General features: G+C 42.1%; 1 protein-coding gene across 2 annotated transcripts in view; it reads left to right on the top strand.

Moving 5' to 3' along the window:
- Positions 1 to 3,290: 3,290 nt before the first annotated feature.
- RXFP1 (relaxin family peptide receptor 1) overlaps positions 3,291 to 24,499 on the top strand; it is a 51,044-nt gene continuing 29,835 nt past the window's right edge. For both annotated transcript variants that reach the window (XM_053257638.1, XM_053257639.1), the window contains exons 1-7: positions 3,291 to 3,550; positions 15,276 to 15,431; positions 16,128 to 16,226; positions 16,756 to 16,861; positions 18,105 to 18,176; positions 21,000 to 21,071; positions 22,049 to 22,120. In XM_053257638.1, the coding sequence (XP_053113613.1) occupies positions 3,502 to 3,550; positions 15,276 to 15,431; positions 16,128 to 16,226; positions 16,756 to 16,861; positions 18,105 to 18,176; positions 21,000 to 21,071; positions 22,049 to 22,120 (626 nt within the window). In that variant the 5' untranslated portion in view covers positions 3,291 to 3,501. The remainder of the gene's footprint in view (positions 3,551 to 15,275; positions 15,432 to 16,127; positions 16,227 to 16,755; positions 16,862 to 18,104; positions 18,177 to 20,999; positions 21,072 to 22,048; positions 22,121 to 24,499) is intronic.

A 24,499-nucleotide genomic window follows, 5' to 3' on the forward strand; every position in this document is an offset into this window, starting at 1 on the left:
TACAAATTGAAAGCATATTATGCTAACAAAAGAGCATACTAATTTAATCTGGTATGATGCCAGATGAAGGTATATGTCAGTACCATGAACTACCTTTGGCTACAAGTAGGGATATGCAAACAGGTTTGACGTCGAACGTGTTTGACATTGAACCAGTTCGGTTTTACCGTTCAGGGTCAAATCAAACCATCCCCTGTCTGGTCCAACACTGGACTGAACACCCCCCGACTGTGTGCAGGGTTCACGGATATTTTTTATTTTTAAAAGAATGTTCGCGAACACCACCACCGAACCAAATGGGGGGGTTGAGGGGGTGCCGGACCAAATTTGCCTGGTCCAGTTCGGGTTTGGACTCAAATCTAACTGGACCAGCTGGTTCTGTGCACACTGCTAGCTACAAGTTAACCAAATGACCAGTATATTTAATTCTGCCTATAAACTGCAGAGTTTTGTTTGCTATTATTTATACTAACAGAAAAAGATTTGGACTCTTACATTATCATACAAGGGCGTAAACAGGAAAATGGTATCAAAAAACTTGTCTGTTTCTTGCATTATCTCACAGTTTTAGCCATACAACTTTTATTTTCACATACAAACTTTCTGCCTTAAAAGGTACTGGGGAGGGGTTGCAGCTCAGAGGTGGAGTATCTGCTTTACATGCAGGTTCAGTGCCTGACATTTGCAGATAGATCTAGGAAAGACCCCTGACTGAAACTCTGGAGAGCCACTACTAGTCAGTGTAGATAATACAGAGCTAGATAAACCAATTATTTGTCTCACTGAACCAGTTCAGATTATACTTTCAACACATTATTAAATTCCTCTAAGGTAAAGTGTGTCGTCAAGGCGATTTCGACTCCTAGTGCCCACAGAGCCCTGTGGTTTTCTTTGGTAGAATACAGGAGAAGGTTTACCATTGTCTCCTCCCGCGCAGTATGAGATGATGCCTTTTAGCATCTTCCTATGTCACTGCTGCCCGATATAGTACCAGTGGGGATTCGAACCAGCAACTTTTTGCTTGTTAGTCAAGCATTTACAAATAGTAGATATAATGTAGGGTTTAAAATGTGTGTTTGTCACTATCATGTGAGTAGATGGTCATCTGGATCTCAAAGTGGTGTTATCACCTACCTGTCCCTGAGTTCGAATTGTAAACATTTGTAAAAGAAAGAACAAAAAAGAACCTAGGATAGCATCATTCACTCTACCCACGTTGGTCTGTTCGTCTGAATTTGCTTTCTAACTGGGTATAAAAAATAGAGATATATTAATTGTATGTTTAAAAGTATCATCTGAACTGGCCTATTATAAGGCATCTTTGTATATTTCTGAGCATGTTCTTGTATTTATCTTTAAGTGAGATAAATTACTTTGATAGGCAATTATGAGACAGACACTAAGGAGGTGATCTGCATGAATGTTTTGTACATTCCATTCAGTGCTTGAATTGAAGGAGAGAAGGCCACAAGTCCCATCCCAATTACCCCACAATTTTAGCTTTAGCTCACTCTGTAGCCTTCTAAAAATAGTGGCTGACATCCCAGGTGATGCAGCACACATGAAGCATGCATGCAGCTGCTGCATTCCAGATGGAAGGAGTGTGGGCACTCATGCAGAAAGGGCAATTTTCACTGACCTCCCTTTCTCAGAATACCTCTGAACTCTTCCTCTGTGACTGCCAAAACTATGTCTCTGAGGGCTGCACAATTCTTAAGGACATATTTTTAGGAGTCGCAGAATGCTACGAAGGGAAGGAGAGATCAATGAAAATTACCTCTCCTCTGTGCAAGTGCCCACGCAGTGCCTTCTCTTTTAGTTGGGAAAACTAAAAACTTTTAGTTCTCTTTTTAGTGTGCTTCCTTTGCTACATGTGTGCTGCATTAGTTAGGGTGCTGACCATCAGTGAAGCAGCAAAGCACGCAAGCTAGGAAGAGCAGGCCTCCTCTGGTCCTCCTGTAACTCAAGCACTGGTTTAATTCTGTTCTGCTCCGTAGCCCACTCAGGATGGAGGAGTATAATACATCCATGAACTCTTGGTCACATTTCATAAACTTTAGAACAAATAATTTCTATGAGGGCATGTAATCTAGAAGGATGGAAGAGTACATCAGCATGAGTCCATACGTACACTATATAAACACACACATTTGTTCTGTTAATCATCAAGGCATCTTTCAGTGTGAAATTCTTCTTGCAGTTCAGCCTCATTTATCATCGAAACAGCATAACAGGTAGAGAATAGGCTAAAACGTGACAGTTTTCCCAAGGCCACTCAATGCCTCCGAAGGAATTATCAACCTCTTCCCGTCTGCCGCCCCAGGAACCAACTGCATTGCTCTACTTTGGCCCTGAGGCAAGAATACTAATGTGAATAAAACCTTAAACATGAAACCAGTGATATGGAAAGTGAATACTGATTCCTTGAAACTCACAGAAACTCTAAGGCATGAGATATTTTAGTAATCAATATTGTGATGACCTAAGGCAAATAAAATAATGGTAAAGGGAAGGGTTGCATTTATAATTTAGGAAACTGCACTCCCATTCTTGTTCAGTAATATTTCTGAATATGATCCATTCCTTGCTTCATATGAGCCAGCATGGTGTAGTGGTTAGGGTGCTGGACTAGGACCGGGGAGACCCGAGTTCAAATTCCCATTCAGCCATAATACTAGCTGGGTGACTCTGGGCCAGTCACTTCTCTCTTAGCCTAGCCTACTTCACAGGGTTGTTGTGAAAGAGAAACTTAAGTATGTAGTACACCACTCTGGGCTCCTTGGAGGAAGAGCGGGATATAAAAAAGCAATAATAATAATAATAATAATAATAATAATATGTACGCCTTCACACCTGTCTACATAATGTAGTTCATCACTCATTAAAATAGACACTGCTGCTGTGTTAGAAATTAGTTTGTTAAATTCAGTATTACACACTTCTGTATTTAAGCAAATATATTTCGTACTACAAAGCTGTTTTAAACTAAACTTCTTTCTGTCACAAAAGGAAGAGAGTTTTTCTTATGTCAAAGTAAAAACATAGGCCTACTTAGATCAGATTATTCTTCCCCAGTCACTCCCCAAGTGGCAATTAAAAACAATAATCTTAGTTGTATTGATACAGAATAGCTGATTATTCTAATTATATACCTCAGCATACATTTCTCAGTTATAATTTATCCCATTCCAACTTTAGCCTGTCACAGACACAGGAACCAATGATAAATTAGGAGAGAATGTTCTTTGAAATGAAGTCCATACATACACAATGAGAGAGAGAGAGTGAACACTCCCTCCTTTTTTGCCGGATCATGTGTGCCTGTGCCTCTGTTCACAGTGAGTGAGTGAATGAATGAGAGTGCAAAAGAGAATGAGAAGAATAAAGGAATGGAAAAGAAGCTTTCTGTACACTCTCTAACCAAAAATAGGAACTGTTGAGGTTTTTTGTGAAATCTCGTGGACAACATTCATTTCTTCATTGTATTACTGCAAGATAAAGATGGCATCTAGGTCCTTCTTCTGCATATTTTTAGCTATTGGAGCAAATGGTAAGTATGTTTAATCTTTTGTATATTGAAACAGATAGATAACAGACTTCAATCACTCATTTTCATTAGACTGTGATTTTTAAAGAAAAGATTTTTACTATTCTCTGATTTTGACTATTCTCTGGCAGTTTTGAGATACTGACATTTCTGATATATTTGAAATGCAAATATTAGGTATGATTGAAAGCTGTTGTACTTTCAGGGGTCAAGCATATAATAACTTTTTAATGCTATGCAAGTTTACATTCAGTTCAGAACTCCAGAATCCCAGTTCAGATCTTTTTAAAACAGCTTTAGATTGAACATGGAGTTTCATTCAGATTTCAGCATTTTCCTTGAGTTGCTAATTATTTTACTGTGGTGTCTATCAGCTGAACAGTATCTCACTCTTTGCTTTTTAGAAGAACTTCTCAGTTGTTTAGCTTTAATATTTAGTTCCAAAGTGATAAACCTTGGTCAAAGCTCTTATCATTAGGACTAAAACTATTCTACCACCTAGATAGAAGAGCAAATAGACAAACATGTGATGTTTCTCTTTGATCAAGTTAGGATCACCACATTGGCTTCAATATCATTAAGCCAGTATGAACAGAGAATTAAAGGTTCTCTTTGAAATTTGTCATTGCTTTGAAGATGACGAAGACCAAAAAGTTGCATAATAATATAAACTCATGCTCTTATTTTGCATATCAAATAATAGTACTAATAGTATTGGACTACAAATTCCTGTGTATAGATTTGTGTGTGTATGTGTGTATGTATGTGTGTGTGTGTGTGTGTGTATATATATATATATATATATTCATTCCTATTCACGTGTCTTGTTAATCAAGTACCTGCATGATCATAGGTAGTTTGAAAAATTTCCAGTTGGCTCTTGTCCACTATCTTGCTCAAAAACAAAATATTAAATAAGGAGTATTTAAAGTATATCAACAGACATACAGTATATTCAACTGTGTCCTGCATGATACCTCTTCTTCTTTTAAGGTGTACCTTGGCTTTTCTTGTGCTCTTACTTTTCTTTTTTCTTTCTGGTGATAGAATAATTTGATCGTAGGCTGTGTTTTACTATATGAGCTTCTGTTCTGTTGCAGATGTTTGCTTATGAGCAGTACTAGAAGACCTCCAAGGTCTTCAACACTGAACTTCTATGATTGTATGGAGTATGTTGCAGAGAAAGAAAGAGAGCGAGAGAGAGAAGAGCTCGTCTTGGGTAGTGAATATGAATTGTCCCCTTTGCTAAGCAGGGTCCCCCTTAGTTTGTATTTGCATGGGTGACTACATATGAACACTGCAAGATATTCCCCTTAGGGGGTGAGGCTATAGCTCAGTGAAAAAGCAGCTACATGCTTCACGTAAAAGGTTCCAGGTTCACTCCCTGGCATCTCCAGGTAGGGCTAAGAAAGACTCCTACCTGTAAACATGGAGAGCCACTAGCAGTCAGACAATACTGAGCTAGATGGGCCAATGGTCTGACCTTGGTATAAGGCAGCTTCCAGTGTTCAAGAGTGAGTGATCAAGTGTGTGTGTGTGTGTGCGTGTAAGCAAGCAAGCTCCAGGCCAAACAGAAGTATGGAGAACAGAAGGCCTAAGTAACTCATTCCGCCTGTTTACTCCATATCTTTTAATGTTAAAATAAGTGCAAGGACTCTCAGTGATCTATTCAGTCCCCTTCATCCATTTTTTAATAATGATTTTGGAGAAGATTCTGCCCCTTTTAATCACAGTGTGACCAACACTACACTCCTCATGGCTACCCAAACCAATCTTTTCAGTATAAGGTATCCCTGAACTGTTCTTATGTTTCTTGGAGCATAAGACTGGTGCAGATTGCACACTGATTTGCTTATTGTTCCCTAAATTCAGAAATGAAAAAGAAGAGCCTACAAGAAACTCAAACTGTTTGACTCATACTCAGAATGGATGAGATAGTTCCCTTCAAAATGTTTCACATGCCCCTGACTCAAAGTGTCAACCATTAAACTAGTCCTTGAGGAGAGTCTAGTCTTCGGGTCCAAATTCAGGATCAAGGCCACTTCCAGTAGACCACATTTCCTGCTGCAGTCTGGGAAGTGAAGGCTCCTTCAGATTTTCTTTTTGTAACATCCTGGATTTTTAGAGAGCCAAGCTTCCTGGATTAGTCTGGGGAGCCCTTGATGTCTGCTCTGGAAAGTTCGTTTGTGATGGAACTGTAGCTCAGTGGTAGAGCTCTTGCACTTTGCAACTACCACTGAGCTACAGCTCCTGTGATTTCGATTGAGAAGGTCCCAGGTTCAAGGCTCTGCCTCAGTAGAAAGCCAATGGATAATTTAAAAAAATCTATGGATTTTTTTGGGTGAGGCTCATAGTGTAAGTCTTTGGCATTTGGGGCTGTCTCCTATATTTAAACTTGTAAGTGTTTTCCTGGAACAGATTCAGAATAAAAGCTATGTATTGAAATGAAATCTATAAACTAAAACTCGGTGGTGACGCAAATTGCGTGGTGACACAAATCACCTCTGCATATGCATGGAGGCCACAAAAATGGCCTCTACGTGTACGCACAAACCTGAGCCAGGCCACAGATAAACCAGGTTGTCATTCTGGAGGCTGGTGGGGGGCTTGGAGGAACTCCTGCCACCGCCCCCTGATGCCTCCAATGCTTCTCCACCACCTCCACCTCCTCTAAAAGTATGTAGGCCCCTTTCTTTCTCCACTCACACCCCTGCACCTTTAGCATAGGGATTAGGGATGCCCCCTTTACTTATAAAGGAGAATTCTCAAGGATTCCCCCATACAAGTATACCAAAGCTAGCCCACGAACTGGTTCAGCCTGGTTCGATGACCAAACTAGACCAGACCTGGTTCGGCCGAGCCCAAAGCCGGACCAGGCAGGGTTGGTTCGTATCCTATATTTTCAAACTGAACAGATTCTAACTGAAACAGCCAAACCAGTTCCATGCACATCCCTACAGTTTGGATCAAGAAACTGAAAACCGGGACTGGACAAGAGAAAGATGGCAAAGTACCTTGCATAGTAAAATGCAATTTAAGTGATGGTGATGGCAACAAGTATGCATTTTTGGCAAGTAAAGATGGAAAATTCAGCACTGGTTTAGTGTAAAGTATTCAGCTACAATCATAATCCTATTGCACCACACAGACTTCAGTAATCTGAACAGCAAGCATTAAGAAGCCCACGTTTGTTCTTGTTCTTCCATGTTCAGTTGCCCTTTTAATGTTGTTAAATTACAGCAGAAATGGAGGGTGCAGGGAAAAACCAATATAAAACTGTAGGAAGAACAAGGCCTTTGAATTTATTAAACTTAAAGCAGCAGGAGTAAAATATATATGCAGCTATTTGCATATGGTGCTTTATGTCTGTGTCTTTGTTCTGTCTCTGTACATATCCAAAATAAAAAGTCTGTAATTTATTAGGAACATTTTAGCCATGCTGCACAAATAAAGTCGGATAACTTTTGTGATAACACTTATGGGCTGAAATGGGAAACTTGCCGTAATCATGGTGGTGATCAGGCTACTGGAATGTTATAATTATGATAGTAATAAATTTTAGAATGTGACGGAAATATGCAGGCAATTCTTGGAAAAGAAGCAAGCTAAATGGAACCCATTAGATCCATTAGTTAACTTGATACAAAACTACTAATTTCATATTTGTTCCTTTGACAGAAATGATTGGTCTGCATAACCTGACCAATTCCATGTTTCTCACATTGGACATTCTCGCTTTTTCACATGTCCATGGTTGTTGAGACATGTTTGTATCTAATTTCCTTGGGGGACCCCTGTCTGCCATTTGATGGCAATAGCTTGTACTCTCCCCATATCAGTTGTGCTGTTCACCCAGTCTGAGTGTCCCATAAGTGTGTTAGACAAATTTCTCATTTTTTAATTGGTCTGTCCCATGAGGTGTAAAGCTCTTAGTGCTTTGTTCAGACATCCTTTCTTTTGCATGAGGATTGCAGACCCCAGGAATGATGCCACCTCCTCTGGTTGGCAAGACAGGCATTGTATATTGTATCCAATAGAGATTTGTCCAAGATTATAGGAGTTAAAGAAGCTGACACTACTCCTAAGGTCTGTGGTTCCAATGTGAAGGTTGACTATCCATTCTCTCTATCTGATCAGATAGTCTTTTCAAGGTTAAATATTTAGCTGGTCTATGAGGGTGAGTTGCATCACCTAAGAAAGGTAAATGTCTGGCCTGGGCTCCGTCTTCCTGAATCACTATGTCCCAAATCCGCTGCCTAAGTATCTCCTTGGCTTTTAAGAGATACAATTTCAAATAATAAGAGATCTTTGCAACCCAGACATGTGCTTCAATTGGTACTACTCATGCCAACTGATTTGGCTTAAACTTAACTGAAGATGCTTTTATTTATTTTTTTACAAAATTAATTTAAAGCTTCTCTGACAACTGAGTGAACAGTGAATGGCAGACTACCAAGGGTTTTGTGTGTTTTGAATGAGGGAGAAAGAGGTTGAGAAAAAATATTTGTTCACTTTCATGTGACAGTTTCATTCAGTGGGAAACACAAAACCTTATTAGATTCTGCAATATATTGCTATATCAACAGAGAATCTAAGTACTGTATGTTAATGTTTTAACATGATACTAATAATGACACTATATATTTGAAAGCTATCCTAGCTACATAAAATATAGTTTATCAGAGTTAATAAAATATATTAATATATCACAAGGTTCATGAGAAATGAACAATAAAACCTCATAATAGGTTCTGGGTGACTACAATATCCATTGTGAGGCTGACTTGTCTGGTGCGGCTCAGGAGTTCATAGCGGCCATGACAACTATGGGCCTATCCCAACTAGTTTCAGGACCAACTCATGTTGCCGGCCACACACTCGATTTGGTCTTTTGTTTGGATCAGGGGGGTGTTCCGTGGGTGCGGGATCCTGTGGTTTCCCCATTGTCATGAATGGACCACTACCTGGTTAAGGTTGGTTTCACAGCCACAACCCAGCCCTGCAGGGGTGGAGGACCTATTAAGATGTTCCACCCAAGAAGGCTGTTGGATCCAGTAGGATTCCAAAAGGCCTTGGAGGGTTTTGATGTTGGTCCTGCCAGTGATTCTATCGATGCCCTAGTGGGAGCCTGGAATAGAGAACTCACCAGGGCAGTAGACACGATTGCTCCTAAGCGTCCATTCTGATCTGCATTCAGAGGAGTTACAGGGTCTGAAGCAGTAAGGTAGACGACTGGAGCGCAAGTGGAGGAGAACTCGGCTTGAATGTGACAGGACACAGCATAGAGCCCATTTGAAGATTTATGCGGAGGCAGTGCATGTGGCAAAAAAACCATTCTGGTCTATGCGCATTGCTTCTGCGGGTTCACATCCAGCAGAGCTGTTCCGGGTTGTGAGGAGTTTGATTCAGGATCCTTCCAACTCAAACCAATCCCCGGGGACTTTGTTCTGCTGTGATGCTTTTAATGGGTTCTTTGTGGACAAAATCTCCTGTATTTGGGCTGACTTGGACTCCACTGTTTCTGCAGAGTCTATTAAGGTGGTGTCCAGCAATCCCTCTTGCAGTATTAGATTGGATCAGTTTCAATCTGTGATGCCTGATGACGTGGACAAGCTGCTTGGGGCGGTGTGGCCTATCACTTGTTCTCTGGATCCTTGCCTGACTTGGCTGCTTTTATCTAGCAGGGAGATTGTTGGGGATGGCTTAGTTAATATCATTAACTCATCACTGAGGGAGGGTAAGATGCCTCCTTGTTTGAAGGAGGCAATGATTAGACCACTTCTTAAGAAGCCTTCCCTAGATCCCTCAGTGATGGACAGTTATAGGCCGGTCTCCAATCTCCCATGGTTGGGTAAGGTGATTGAGAGAGTGGTGGCTAACTAGCTCCAGGCGGTTTTGGAGGAAACCGATTATCTAGACCCATTTCAAACTGGCTTTAGAGCGGGCTGTGGGGTTGAGTCTGCCTTGGTCGGCCTGATGGATGACCTTCACCGGGGAATCGACAGAGGGAGTGTGACTCTGTTGGTTCTTTTGGATCTCTCTGTAGCGTTCGATACCATCGACCATGGTATCCTTCTGGATAGCCTGGGGAATTCGGGATAGGAGGCACTGCTTTGCAGTGGTTCCGCTCCTATCTCTCAGGCAGATTCCAGATGGTGGAACTTTGTGACAGTTCCTCTTTAAAATGGGAGCTATTATATGGAGTCCCTCAGGGCTCCGTTTTGTCACCAATGCTTTTTAATATTTACATGAAACCGCTGGGTGAGGTCATCTGGAGATTTGGTGCAGGGTGGTACAAGTACACTGATGACACCCAAATCTATTTCTCCTTATCATCATCATCATCATCATCATCATCATCATCATCAGGAAATGGCATTCACTCCCTAAATGCCTGCCTACAGGCAGTAATGGGCTGGATGAGGGATAACAAACTGAAGCTGAATCCAAGCAAGACATAGGTGCTCATTGTGCGGGGGTCGGAATTTAAGGGACGAGTTAGATCTTCCTGTGCGGGATGGGATTACACTCCCCCAGAAGGAACAGGTACGCAGCTTGGGAGTGCTCTTGGATCCAGACCTCACCATGGTATCTCAGGTGGAGGCTATGGCCAGGAGCGCTTTCTATCAGCTTCAGCTGATTCAACAGCTGCATCCATTCCTTGAAATGAATGCTCTCAAAACAGTGGTCCATCAGCTGATAACCTCCAGGCTCGACTACTGCAATGCGCTCTACGTGGGGCTGCCTTTGTACGTAGTTCGGAAACTTCAGTTAGTTCAAAATGCGGCATCCAGATTGGTCTCTGGAGTAACCCGGAGAGACCATATTATGCCTGTCTTAAAACAGTTGCACTGGCTGCCGATATGTTTCCAGGCGAAATACAAAGTGCTGGTTATCGCCTTCAAAGCTCTGAACGGCTTGGGTCCGCGTTACCTGAGAGAGCGCCTCCTTCTTTATGATCCCCATTGCTCGTTGAAGTCATCTGGAGAGGTCCATCTCTGGTTGCCACCAGTACATCTGGTGGCGACTCGGAACAGGGTCTTTTCTGTAGCCTCTCCTGGTGTATGGAATGCACTCCCGGCAGATATCCACAGTTTAGGCTCGCTGTCGGCCTTTAAGAGAGCCCTAAAAACCTATTTATTTGGCCTGGCCTTCCTAGGCTTGTAAAGTGTTGTTGTTTTTAAATGTGTTTTAATTGGTTTTAAATGGTTTTAATCATTTTTGAATTGTTTTTATATTGTTTTTAGCATTGTTTTAATTGTGGGGTTTATGTCTTTTAAAAGGTGTTGTACACCACCCAGAGCCTCTGGATGGGGCAGTTTATAAATGAAATAAATAAATAAATTAAATTAGAATACATTAAAACAGCATTTAAGCAGGCTGTGCTTAAGAGCCTGTATGACTGTAGCTGAAGAGGAGGAAGCTGATGGTGGTATAAATGCTGTGAGCTATCCACAGCTATAAAGCTATTGTTAAATTGCAATAAACTATCATAAAATGATTATAAAATGAAAGATTATAAGAAGCTTATAAGAAGCTTTAAAATTAGAGTTACAATTGTTGCTTATTTGCTGAAATCTATAGATTTAAAAGCCTATCAAATATTTGTAAAAGTTATTTTTAAAAACCATGTATTAAGACTAAAACAGTGAGATACCTTGTAGAATATGGTGTAGAGAGGTAAGCTGTGTCAGGCCTGATTAACTCTTGCTGGTGGTCAGGACCTGATGCATTTGACATGCTGCACACAGAATATGTAAACATTGTGTGATATGATGGAATTGTGGTTGGAGAGCAGAAGAGAGATGTAGAACTGGCCGAGCGACCTGGCATCCTGGTAATTAGCAGGAGAATAAGGGCACTGCGAATATCTCTATAGAATAAGCAATAGAGAAGGGCCTCCACTTTCACCAGGCCTGCCTCTAGGTGCAGGCTGGTGTTTGGGATGCACCAGTGTACTTGGAAAACCGCTTTTAGAAATTTGGACTGAACAAGCTCCAATGGAGCAAAGATGGAGAAGGGGCCCACTTGGGTACCATAGAGGAGTTGTGCCAGTGACTTAGCTTCAAATAGTTTGAGGGCTGTGGGTATGCAATGGCCTCCGCTTGTTCAAAAGATTTTTAGGATGGCAGCTGTGCTCCTCTGGGCATTTTGAGCAGCATGAGTGTCGTGAGCCTTTCTGATGCCAGAGGCATGGAAGACCACCCCCAGGTATTTGAAGCATGAAACCTGTTCAGTTATGTTCCTGTTTATATGCCATGAATGTATCTTAGGCTTCTTGGTGAAGGCCATAATTTTGGTTTTGTGATAGTTAATCTCCAACTTATCTTTCATGCAGTATTGGGTGGGGGTCCTCAGAGCTCTTTTGAGACACATGGAGGTCCTTGAGAGAATTGCTGCATCATCTGCATAGAGCAGAGTGGAGATGTGTTTCTCTGCATGCTTGTGGGGGTGGAAGTCTGAGTTATTCAGGTGTCCTACCATGGAGTTTATGTAGACGTTAAATGGGAGCGGAGCAAGTATGCACCCTTATTTGATGCCCTTAAGGGTTGGAATGGTGCCTGATTAGTGACCTTGGGGGTTTCATCTATCTTTCAGGGACATGTCGTCATAGAGGATACCAATGAGAGATAGCAGGCACTGGTCAATTGTGGAGGCTTCCAGTTTTCCCCACAATTTGGTTTGCGAGTTGGAATCAAATGCAGACGAGATCTATAAAGGTTGCATGGAGGGAGGTTGTAGTACGGGTGGAATATTTCTCAATTAGATGTTGTAGGACTCAACACTGATCAGTGGTAGATCATCATTCCCTGAATCCAGCCTGCTCCTCTGCTAGGAGGTTTTCTTGTTCCAACCAGTCCCTTAGTTTCCAGTATAGGTGTTTGGAACTGTGATATGTTGCCAGTATAGGTGCATTACTGAATGTGCTGAGCAGCCTATAGTTAGCTGGTTCGTCTCCTCTACCTTTTTTGAAGATGGGGACAATGACTGCAAGCCCCCTGTCCTTAGGAAAATGGCTGTGCTTGTCAATCAGTGTAAACAAAGAGGCCAGAATGGGGGCCTACGTAGAGTTGGTTTTGATTAACTCTTGGGCGATTAGATCATCACCAGGGGCCTTCCCAGGTCTCAGTTGGGAGATAAGGTTTATGATCTCAGCTGTCATCACTGGTGACCAAGCCAGCAGGCCCTCAGTATCAGGGCACCCATGTTCTGCATCTCCATCTCTGTACCATTCAAAGAAGTGCCTTTCCCACATCTCTGGTGAAATGTGGCTGTGCAGGTGCATCAGGCTGTTGTTGGGGAGATCCACAGTGATGCACCAAAATAGGGCCAAGTCATTTGATCTGACTGCCTGGATGAGATGTGATTTTCATAGCATCTCTTTTCTTGCATTTGAGTAGTTGTTTGTATTGCTTCTTCTGTTTAAGAAATTTCTGTGCAGACACTGGGCTTGTATTGGCTTTGTAAGCATTGCAGTTAGTGATGAGCACTTATTTGGCATCAGTGCATTCAGTGTCAAACCATGGTTTGAAGCAGAGTTGCCAGAACCTAAGGGGTATACTCGTGGGTCAAATGGGCTGTAAGCCAAAATTTGGCTTTTTAAAAGCCAAATCTGGCCACCTAGGTTTGGAGTGCTGCAGGTGCAGTTTTGGGCAAGCATTGAAATAACCTCCTACCACTATGTGCACATTGGGATAGGCAGAGAGGTCAGTTAAGTCGTTTTCCAGTTTAGTCCATAGGTTCCTGACCTGGGATTTCCATCGCTGCAGGGGTAGATAGACATTAATTATTAAAAGGGTGCAATGTCTGAAATGAATTGTCACTGCCATTGCCTGTTGCTTAAATGGAGGGAGTCTTGCTGAGGTTGCACACAGGGTGGTAGAGACTAGCACTCCCAGTCTGACTTTAGGTCTTCCCCTTCCCGCACCAGCTTCTGCTCCAAATGAGAATGATTTGAAGCTGTTGAGTGTCTTCTGGTGTCCAGGTTTCCTGGACCAAAATGATGTCATGTTTGGAGATGTAATCTGTGAAGGAGACATCTCTGCAGCTGGAGTGCCAGCCTGCCACATTCCAGGACAGAAGGGAGAATGAGCCATGGGGCAACTGAGCACTTGGTGCCCCACCTCAGGCAATGCAGGACCGTGGGCTACCCCTGAACACCATTCTCATTTCTAAGTGAATTGCTTTTTCACCTTATAGTCATCCTGCTTAAATACCTCTTTCAAATGCACTCCTTATAAGTACACCCGTTACAATTTATTTTAATTTGTCTTTTCTGATATGTTTCTAGACTTCACTTCTGGTATTCTTTGTATGGATCAATAGTTTCTCCTAGTAGTTACTACTGAAGTACATGATGAGGTCATTCACACAATCAAAAACTGTGTTCTACCCAGGTTTGGGAGCTGTGTGTGCTCCCAATTTTCAGTTGAATGGAAGCAAGATAGGAAGAAAACCTGGGTAGAAGTGATTGTGTGGAAGCAAGGCAGGAGGAAAATCCACCCAGGTTTTCCTCCTACTTTTCTTCCACATAACTGAAAATGGGAAGCACACAACCTGTGTAGAATACAGTTCTTGATTGTGACCTCACTGTTGTTAGAGCTATAGTGTTAAGGAGTCATCTACATATGCAATAACAAAACTATTTACTTGGAAAATGTGTATGGAAAAAAATTGCTACATGAAAACAAAGCATTGTTGGTTCTTGGTTGTTGTTTCATCCCTTCCTTGCAAGGAATGTTTTAACATCACAGACAAAGCACTGATGATTTCTCCCTGTAAATGTTTCTTCTCACTTCTGTTTATGACCTTAACTAATGACCCTCATCACTTTTTATTCTTTTCTCAGTTGCATTTCTCAGCCACTGAATTTGGCTGCTCTTTTAGTGTAGATTTTGAAGCTCACATTCATAGGTAGGCCTTCAGACCAAACTGTGTAGTACGTACACACACACACACACACACACACACACCCACACACACACACACCCCTCTATCTATATTTTTATTTATTTATTTTATTTTATTGTTGGATTTATATACCGCCTTTCATTAAAAACAATCTCAAGGTGGTTTACAAAAGTTATAAAACATACAATAAAATGGCAATAAAAATATTAAGCTAAAAATATAAAAACAAACCAAATTTAATATCTATAAAATACAAGCATAAAAACTATACATGGATAAAAACACATAGAAGCAGCAATAAAAACAATCATGTAAAAGCCTGGATAAAAAGCCAAGACTTAACAAGCAAATGGGACTGATGACTGTGGGAATCTATATCTCATTGATTCAGCCTAAGAGGCAAGATGCCTCTTGATACCAGTTGCAGGGAGCAACAGCAGGAGAAAGGGCATGCCCTCACCTCATGCCTGTGGGCTTCCCAGAGGCATCTGATGAGCCATGGTGCAAAACAAGATGCTGAACTAGATGGCCCTGATCCATCAGAGCTGTTTTTATGATTTATTGCACTGGAACATATTTTCATGAAAATATGTGTAACACTGCAGTCTCAAGTCACTGAAAATACTATATGGAAAATTAACAACACAAGATTGCTCTTAACCCGAAGCATGTAGTGATATTGTTGTATATAGCACTGTATCGGTAGAGATATTTGACACTTTTAACTCAATACAGTTGTAATTCAACAAAGAAACGTATGTGTGGGAAGACATGCTTTAAATGAAGCCTATTCTCTTTCTGTTGGTTTTAAAAATAGCTCCGTATGCTACTTCAAGAACTCATGATTTTGGATTTGGTCTCCCATGTGCACTTGGCTATTTCCCTTGTGGGAACATCACCAAGTGTCTGCCTCAGGCTCTGCACTGCAATGGGATTGATGACTGTGGGAATCAAGCAGATGAAGACAACTGTGGTAGGTTAACAAATCCTTTGTCACTGCATCACATTTCATTGTTTACTGTAACTAAAACTAAATATCTATAACTAAAATAACAGTATATTTCTGCCCTGTTGGAGACTCCACCACAGTTTCCATTGCCCTCCCAGTCATCTGTTGTCTCCCTTATGTCATTTCTAACTCCTAGGGCAGACACTTGTCATCCCATACTTTGTAAAGCACCATGTACATCACCACCACCACCACCACCACCACCAATCTAGAACAATGAAAGTAGCTAAGCCTGCTCTCCCTGCCAAACCCTCCTCGGCTCCACACCTTGATCGTGTGTAGAGCCTCAATTTGAAGGGAGGAGAAAGCAGCAAGAATGGCACCCTCCCTGCTATTTCTGCTGGGGCAATGGAAACAGGTCGGAGCACACTTAAGCTGCAGTCTTTTTGCATCTCTGCAGAGCTTCTTCCATTGTCCTAGCCCTGTGGAGAATGCAAGCCACTGTTTTCAGAGGGCTATTTTGGAAAACTTGGGCTTTTGCATGCGTACAGATCTTTGGGGATATTCTGTTACACTTCGTCTGAAATGTTTTATTAGTATGATTTTAAAGCGAGTTTACCAGCAATTTGCTAAGAGGGGCAAACTTTATTTTTTAGCTTGATGATATAATATTGATGATATAATATAAGCATAATATTTCTTCCATATAATCTCCATTAGGTGACAACAATGGATGGTCTGAGCAGCTAGATAAATATTATGCCCTGTACCATGAAACATTTTCCCGATCTGTCTTTGAGGTGGAAACCTATGAGTGCTGTAAGTAGTGAAAAACCTATTTGTGGAACTGTTGTATTTGTAAATATTTGATTCTGAAATAACACCATTATATGAATGACTCTTGGCTATGTAGGGGTCCAAGAATGGGAGGGGGTGGACAGGTACCTTTACCAGGCTTGGGAACTCATGAGGAGGGGCAGATTGGGCTGTCTCAACATGATGGAGAAGGTCCCTTTGTGTCTATTATTCAGTCAACGCTACTATGGATAATGTGTACCTTGAGAAAATGTGGAGATTGAATACTGTATTAGGCAGTTTTGGAAAATGAAATAAACAGGAAATAGCAACATTTTATAAAGAAGATGGGGGTGGGAGAATTAGGGAAAACATATTACCATCACAGACCACAGTCATAGGTGGAGATAAATGCTGGAACAAGTTTGTTTCTAATATGATTATCTCAGCTCCATTATAAGATATGCTTGCATTGTACTAAGCAATGTTATTTGCAACACATCTCTTTTCTTTCCACATGATCTGCCTCATCTACGACATTCTCTTTATCCAGTGCTTGATTCTGTACCAGCCGAATGCTTGTGCCATGGGCTAGAGCTGGTCTGTGATGATGCCAATTTACACAATGTCCCTTCAGTCTCTTCAGATGTAACTATGATGTAAGTAGAGCAGCAGCAACTTCTGGGTACAGCCCTGAATCCCTGTCCTACAGGCCACAAAGTTATTAAGGCAGGTGACAAGTGGTGTGTAGCCCTCAAGCCTGTAATCATTTTCAGAAGCCCCTTTTGACTTGGACTAGGAATAATTCCCAGCTCAGTGTTTAAGTGTTCCTACCTGACTCTTTTGATAGGTCAGAGAAGACATGACACCTAATGAGGCTCTCCACATGAGCAGTGTGGAGAGCCAGATGGGGTTTGGCATGGAGAGCAGGCTTGACCTGCACTCCCTCCATATGAGCATTCAGCCCTCCCTGGGCAGCTGAATCTGCTGCCCACATGATTACCGGCTCCATCATGGAGCTGGTAGGGACGGTGGGGATCGGGGGCCACCCAGCCCCCAGAAGCCCCAGAATGCCCTGCAGAGTGTGTGGAGTATTCTGGGGAGCCTCCCCCCAACATCAGGAGGCTTGCTGTGGACTCCCGGTCAAGGGTCTCCTCACAAGTTGTCACGGCACAGCACTGTGGAGACTCACGATCCGAAAAATGGTGTTAATGCCCACTCCACTAACCTCATTTAGGAGGGGGTGCAATTAGGCAGGCTAGCCACCGTGAGCTGGAGGTTCACCCACGTAGGGGAAACCAGGTTAGGCTCCCTTATCCCGCTTTCCTCTGTGTGTGTGAATTGCCTCAATGTGTCATTTGGGCTTTCTTTCTTAAATAGTATAGGAAGCCTCATCAGGATTGGGAGCTCACTGAGGCTATTCACACATGTGGAGGAAACTGGGCTAAGGGAGCCCAGCCCGATTCCACACTCGTGTGTGAAACGCTGGGAGCCATGCAGCTCCCAGTGGCTAGCCCACCTAATTCCCCCCACCCCCGATTAAATGAGGTCAGCGGAGCAAGTGCTTAATTTTGCATATTGGGCTTCTGTTAAAGACACAGGAGCAGGGAGAAGAAAAAAGTTGGCCACACACACCACACACACACATTCATGAAGTAATTTAATTTATGGAAGTGTCTCTCTCAACATAATTCAAATGAAAATTAAGTCAACTGTACTTATATTTATTTACTTACATTTCTACCCCACTCTTCTTCCAAGGAGCCTGGAGTGGTGTACATGGTTATGTTTATATTGTCTATATGTTTGTATGTATTATATGTTTATATTATTCACTTATATTGAAAAGTGAATTGGTGTGTGCTTTTAGCTATTCTTCTTCTTTTTAAAAAATTATTGCAGGTCCCTAAAATGGAATCTGCTGAGGAGTCTTGTTGCCGATGGTTTCAAAAAATATCAGGATCTTAAAAACCTGTAAGACATGGTTTTAACTTCAAATAATCTTTTGAAATATAATTGTTTTGTGGTGTAAGTGGCTATGGGTGAATTAACACTTTTCACAAGACAATTGGAACTGTGGGTTGATTATCTGAATGTCTGACACTGTTGTCACAGGTCATTCTGTCTCCTGCTGGAAATTATCTAGCAGTGGGTGGCAAAATGAGATGTGAAAGCCCTATCAGGTGGTGTTTGGTATTTCTTGAACAGACTGCGTGAATTCACCCTAGAGTTATGATTCCGATGATCTCACTACATATAACCCTTACATACCATATTTACCTGAATTCAAAGCCAGGTTTTTCCCAAGTACTTTGATGTTAAAAATCAGGGAATCATCTTAAATCCAGAGTCCTGTTCCTTTTGGGTATACAGGTATTAAAGGAAAGATTGTGCCGTCAAGTCAGTGTCAACTCCTGGTGACCACAGAGTCCTGTGGTTTTCTTGGTAGAATACAGGAGGGGTTTCATTGCCATCTCCAGCACAGTATGAGATGATGCCTTTCAGCACCTTCCTATATTGCTGCTGCCCAAGTCTGGGAAACACACCAGCGGGGATTTAAACCAACAGCCTCCTGCTCTCTAGGCAGGTTGCTTCCCAGCTGCACCATTAGGTGGCCTATACAGGTGTTACCTGTATTTATTTAACCTCTATTTTCAAGGGGCTCACCATAAATTCAGAATCATCTTCTGGTCAGGTAAATATGGTATACCTGCCAGCTGAGGATAATACTTCATGCATCTCATGAAGCAGATTGTAGTCCACAAAAGCTTAGAGAACGGTACAGTGTGTCATCAAGTCGGTTTCGACTCTTGGTGACCACAGAGTCCTGTTCTTGTTTTTGGTAGACTACAGGAGGGGTTTACTATTGCCATCTCCTGCGCAATATGAGATGATGCCTTTCAGCATCTTCCTATATCGCTGCCGCTGTAGCTACTCACAATTTTAAAAACCGGTGCTCGCTCCGCAAACCCACTTTAAGGCGAGGGGTTGTTTGGTGGGTTAACCACCGGGAGGCAACCAGGCTCACCTGCAAGCCCGATGGCTCCCACTATCAGCCAAAATAGAGCTAGGCTCCCCTAGCCTGATTTCGGCTGATTGTGGGAATAGCCTCGATGTCTTTCAGCATCTTCCTATATCGCTGCTGCCCAATATAGTACCAGTGGGGATTCGAACCAGCAACCTTTTGCTTGTTAGTCAAGCATTTCCCTACTGCACCACTTAGTGTCCGCATCATATTATAAAGAAGTACAATTTAGAATAAGCCACCTAATGGCGCACTGGGGAGCAAGAGGTTGCTGATTCAAATCCCCTCTGGTATGTTTCTCAGAATATGGGAAACTCCTATGCTGGGCAGCAGCAATATAGGAAGTTGCTGAAAGGCATCATCTCATCCTGCACGGGAGATGGCAATGGTAAACCCCTCCTATATTCTACCAAAGACAACAACAGGGCTCTGTGGTCGCACAACAACAATTTAGAACAGAGCAGTACAGCAAAGGTGACAAAAGTCAACTGAACCTCTTCCACTTAGCAAACCAATAGGAATGCCTGCAGATAGATGGGTATTCTTTAACACACTGTTAAAATACGTCTAGAGGATTGCGCTTCATGTATCTGATGAAGTAGACAGTAGTCCATAGAAGGTTATGCTCCAATAAGTGTATTTGCCTTCGAGTTGCCACAAGATTCTTTATTATTTTTACTGTTAAACAAGTTCCTTTCATGTTTTAAAATGTGATACAGCCCAAAATGTGCTTTATGTATGTATCCAATACTGAGTGAAACTGAATTGTATTAGACGTATAAAGTAAATCACATGCACATGAAGTGAATGGGCAACTAAGAACTATATGGGGGAAGCACACATTCTCTTATCCTTTTCTTTCCATCAGATGCCATGATATGCAGTTTGTATTAGCACCCTCTTGTGGTCACAAATTTAAATATAGCTATCACTATATGTTCTGTTGGAAAACATAGACATTTCATGAAAAGGAGGCATATTCCTGTAACTTTGAAATATAATTGTTTTATTTGCTTTGGCCTTCTCCTAAAAACAAAAATACCATAGATTGGGCTTGCTTAAAAGTCACTATCAAATTTCCAGCATTGTCAGTGGCTGACGTTCAGACCAACACTGCACTGACAGTACAAGGGAGGATCGATCTTCATCCATCTTTCCTTCCCTCTGAATTCTGTGTGGGAGACGTAATGGACTTCAGAAGGAGAGATGGGTGAAAATCACCCCTCCCCTGTAGCACCAGCACAGTGCTGGTCTGAATATCAGCCATTGTGAACAGGGCTACAGTCTCAACATAATCTTCATAGCATTTATGTCTATATTCAGTTATCCAAAACTCTTCAATTTAAGATGAGAGTTAAGATGCTTTCAAATTTTGCTCATGATCTAAAAAGTGAACATTCACAAATACACACAAACAAATTTTGTAAAGAACTTTTTTTTTGCATTTTAAATTTTTATTGGCATTTACAATAGCTTTGCATTCAAATTACATTCATTTCTACACATAAGTAAATATTGACTTCCTGCTTACCTATCTGCGTGGTTCACGATAACTATACATCTAAACCATTGCTATAATAATTCAAAACATACATACTCCACAATACTACTCGATTTTACCCAACCCAACCTGCTGTTATTACTATATTTCAAACCCTACTGAAAGTCCATATTAGAAAAATAATTCTTTAAGTAAAGCAAAAATGGTTCCCAATCTTCTTATTTTGTAAAGGACTTGTAATGATTTACTGTTGTCATTAATATCTTCACAGATATCTTCAAAATAATAAAATCAGCACTGTGTCACTACATGCTTTCAGAGGACTCTACAATCTAACAAAGCTGTAGGTATCTCATCTGCAGTTCTACACTATAACAATCAGTGCATCCACACTTAAATACATTTAACCATAACCTCAGTAGCATGGCTGTCATATACATATTCTTAACTATGCATTTATAATGGAAGCCTCCAAAACCTTTACACCTAGAAGTTTTCTGTTGCTAACCTGGGGTAGATTTCAAAAGGCAAGTGTTTTTAAAGTCTGTGAAAGATTGTGACTAAAATGTTGTGCATGAATGTAGGAAATCCATGTCCCCCTCTCTTCTCAGCTGTAATGCTCCCTGTGGATCTGGGCAAATTGCTGTCTCACAGCCTAACAATGAGGCTGTTCTCACAACCAGCCTAACCTAGCTGGGGCAGCTCAGCCTGGGTTAGGCTGGTTGTGGGAAGCGGCAGGATCCTTGCAGATCCCTCCGCTTCCCACCCACCTAACCCTGCTAAATAATCCGGCTGTTAGCCGATGTTAAGTGTGTGCTTGCACCCTTAACCCGGCTGCCGGGTATCATGTGTCTCCTTGGGCTGAGTGCAGCCCAAGGAGACACAGAGTCAGGCACATGGAGCACCTGTCTGACAGGGGAATCCCCCAATGCACCACGTGTGCCACACCGTGCATTGTGGGATGCCCGTAGGCCAAAACAACAAGTTCCAGCCCTGGATTCTTCTGCCCTGCTTTGTGCTTCACGGAGCAGGGCTGCCCATGTGAGAGCACGGAGCATGCTCCCACCACCTTCACCTTGCTCATCTGTGGGGAAGGTAAGGTTCACCCTGCCTTCATTGCCCCCGCACCCTGGTGATCATGAGAATTGCCTCAATATGTCAGAGTTGCTGTGGGTCTCGGACATCACTCTGAACAACTCTGAGGAAGGATCACATTTATTTATTTTTTATTTATTTTTTAAAAAAAACAAATTACCAACATTTGGTGAATTAATGTTGTAATGCTATTTTACCTCTCATCCGGTGCTGATTTCGTTTCAGATATCTGAGTCACAACAACATAACTTTTCTGGAAACCCATGTCTTTGAAGATCTACATAAACTTGAATGGCTGTATGTACTGTTTTTATATTGGTTTAACTTCCCCGGAATATGGAGTCCTCAAATCCGAGCTCCTTAGAATACCAGCTATACTGTATGCCTTTGTCACCCCACCCAGGTTCTGATATGGTCCATTTCTAGATACTGAGGCGAGTCTCACGATCAGATAGACGGGGTTAGTAGAGAGCTCGCTCCACTAACCACATCTAAGGGGAGAGGTATTCAAGCGGGTCACCCGCTTTGGAGAAACCGGGCTCAGCTGCAAGCCCGCTGGTTCTCACGCTTCACTTCAATCGGGCTAGGCTCCCTTAGCCCATTTTTGCCCAATCGTGAGAATCGCCTCACTGTCATTTCCAGCTGTGTCAGTGTACCCCAAATATATTGAGCCTGGAGATTCCATGGAATGTATTTATTTGAATGCACGAATATATGAAACTGCTTTATATGGAGTTTGACTCTTGGTCTGCTTATTTGTCTACTCTGACTGGCAGCATCAGAGTGAGTTATCAGTGTAGATTTGTCTGCTCCGACTGGAAGCAACTCTCTAGGGCTTCAGATATAGATCTTTCCCACCTCTACCTGGGGAATGCCAGGGACTAAATCTGGGACCAGGGGTGTAGCAGGTTTTGTAAATTGATGCAAGTCATTTAATGGTACTAGAGAAAGACATGCTGTTCTGGTAGCTCCAGCTCTTAACACTCACATCAGTTTTGGAGGATGAATAGCCCGGGCGGGTGCGTGGCTGGGGGAGTCAGTCATGTGACTTGCCTCCGGGGGGCCCCCAAGGCAGTGGGCCCCCAGACAACTGTCTCCCCTTGCCCTATTATAGTTACGCCCCTGTCTGGGACCTTCTGCATACAGTGCAGGCGTTTTACCTGAACCCTTCCCCTTACACATATATCTGTGTAAAATATTATTTTAAAATATACACAAGGAAACATTACTCCCTCTATAACATAAATTCTTTTCACAATACAATTATTTACTTGCATTTGAATTCTATTTCAAACTACCTGTTTCATTATTGTTGTCAGGGTCAGATCAATACTAGTAGGAACGTGGTATAACTTACGGAGTGGAATAGTTGCCACTTTAAAGGCAGCAATCTGCAATACAATGCACAGCACAATTTTTCCCCTTTCTTGGCAAGCACTTTAACAGGAAAGGGGGAAGGACTGAGATTTCAGGGAACACAAATTCACTTTTCTTAGCACTGCTTTTTGCCAGTCTCAGATTTGTCAGTCTCAGCATTAATCTCTCGGAGATAACTGTGTCCCTCACCTCTGAAAGGTAACTTTTGCTGCAAAAAATGATCCCTTTGAAAATCTGGTACAGCCCTATACCAAACAGACTGTTGCAATTTACCCATATAGCATTTGGATGTGGGCTCCTGAACCAGTTCGGCACTTCCTAAGGAGGCGCTGAACTGGTTCAGGGACATCCTACCTTTGACTAGTGGAAGGAGATCTTCACTTACGCAGCTTCCTTGAGTATGTGCAACTTTCCTTTCACCAGTGGAAGGAGCTTTCCACTACAAAGACATTCTGTAAAAGGTTAGGATACAACCCTCTAGATTTGTCCACACGACTGCCGGTAGGGTAGGCGGAGTGCCCAGCCTAGGTAGAACCACTGGGCACACTCCTGATTTGGGGTCATAGGCTTGCAAACATTAAGATAGGAGGCGGGGAGAATGATTGTGTGCAAGGCAGCTGATAGGTAGGATGGCTTTTCCTTCTACTTTGGTAAAAAGCTGGGGACGGAATGGGAGTAGGGCAGGCTCATCCTACCCAGCTGCTGCCTCTCCCTGCACCTCCTACCTTAATGTTTGCAAGTACATGACCAAAAATTGGGAGTGTGCTCAGCTCTCCTATGCAGCCTTCTCCTACCTTGCTGATAGCCAAATGAACAAGCTAATTGAGTCCGTAAGCAGCATTCAAAATGTTTCTTTTTAAAACACACGCAGATGTGTGTGAAGGATAAGTCTGTTCAGGGGTCACATGACTTTCTCCCCCATTCTTGCTTTCAGCTCAGACTGTTACAATATTCTGTAGAATTGTCTGAGGATTTACCTTGATTCTGTTGCCATTTTTTTATGAGGAAAGATCCATTTTGATGGGTAATGGCAATATAGAAGCAAAGGACATTGCATGTGAGGCGTTAATGACATAGCTGTCTCTGTCCCAAAGTACAACTGCTTGGTTATTTTTCCCAGCTGTGTCTTTTCAAATGAAGTATTGTCTTATGGGAGCAGTAGTAGACTGCAACACTGAAAAAATGTTCTGTGCAGTGGCAAAAGGCTAAGCAACTCATTTAAAAGACTGACAAGAAAATGGTTCACTTCTAAAGTTCTTTTTTCAAATCTCTCTGGAAATAATGGTTTCAGTCATTGAT

The sequence above is a fragment of the Hemicordylus capensis genome, chromosome 5 (genome assembly GCF_027244095.1).
Source record: "Hemicordylus capensis ecotype Gifberg chromosome 5, rHemCap1.1.pri, whole genome shotgun sequence".
In the NCBI taxonomy this organism is placed as follows: Eukaryota; Metazoa; Chordata; class Lepidosauria; order Squamata; family Cordylidae; genus Hemicordylus; species Hemicordylus capensis.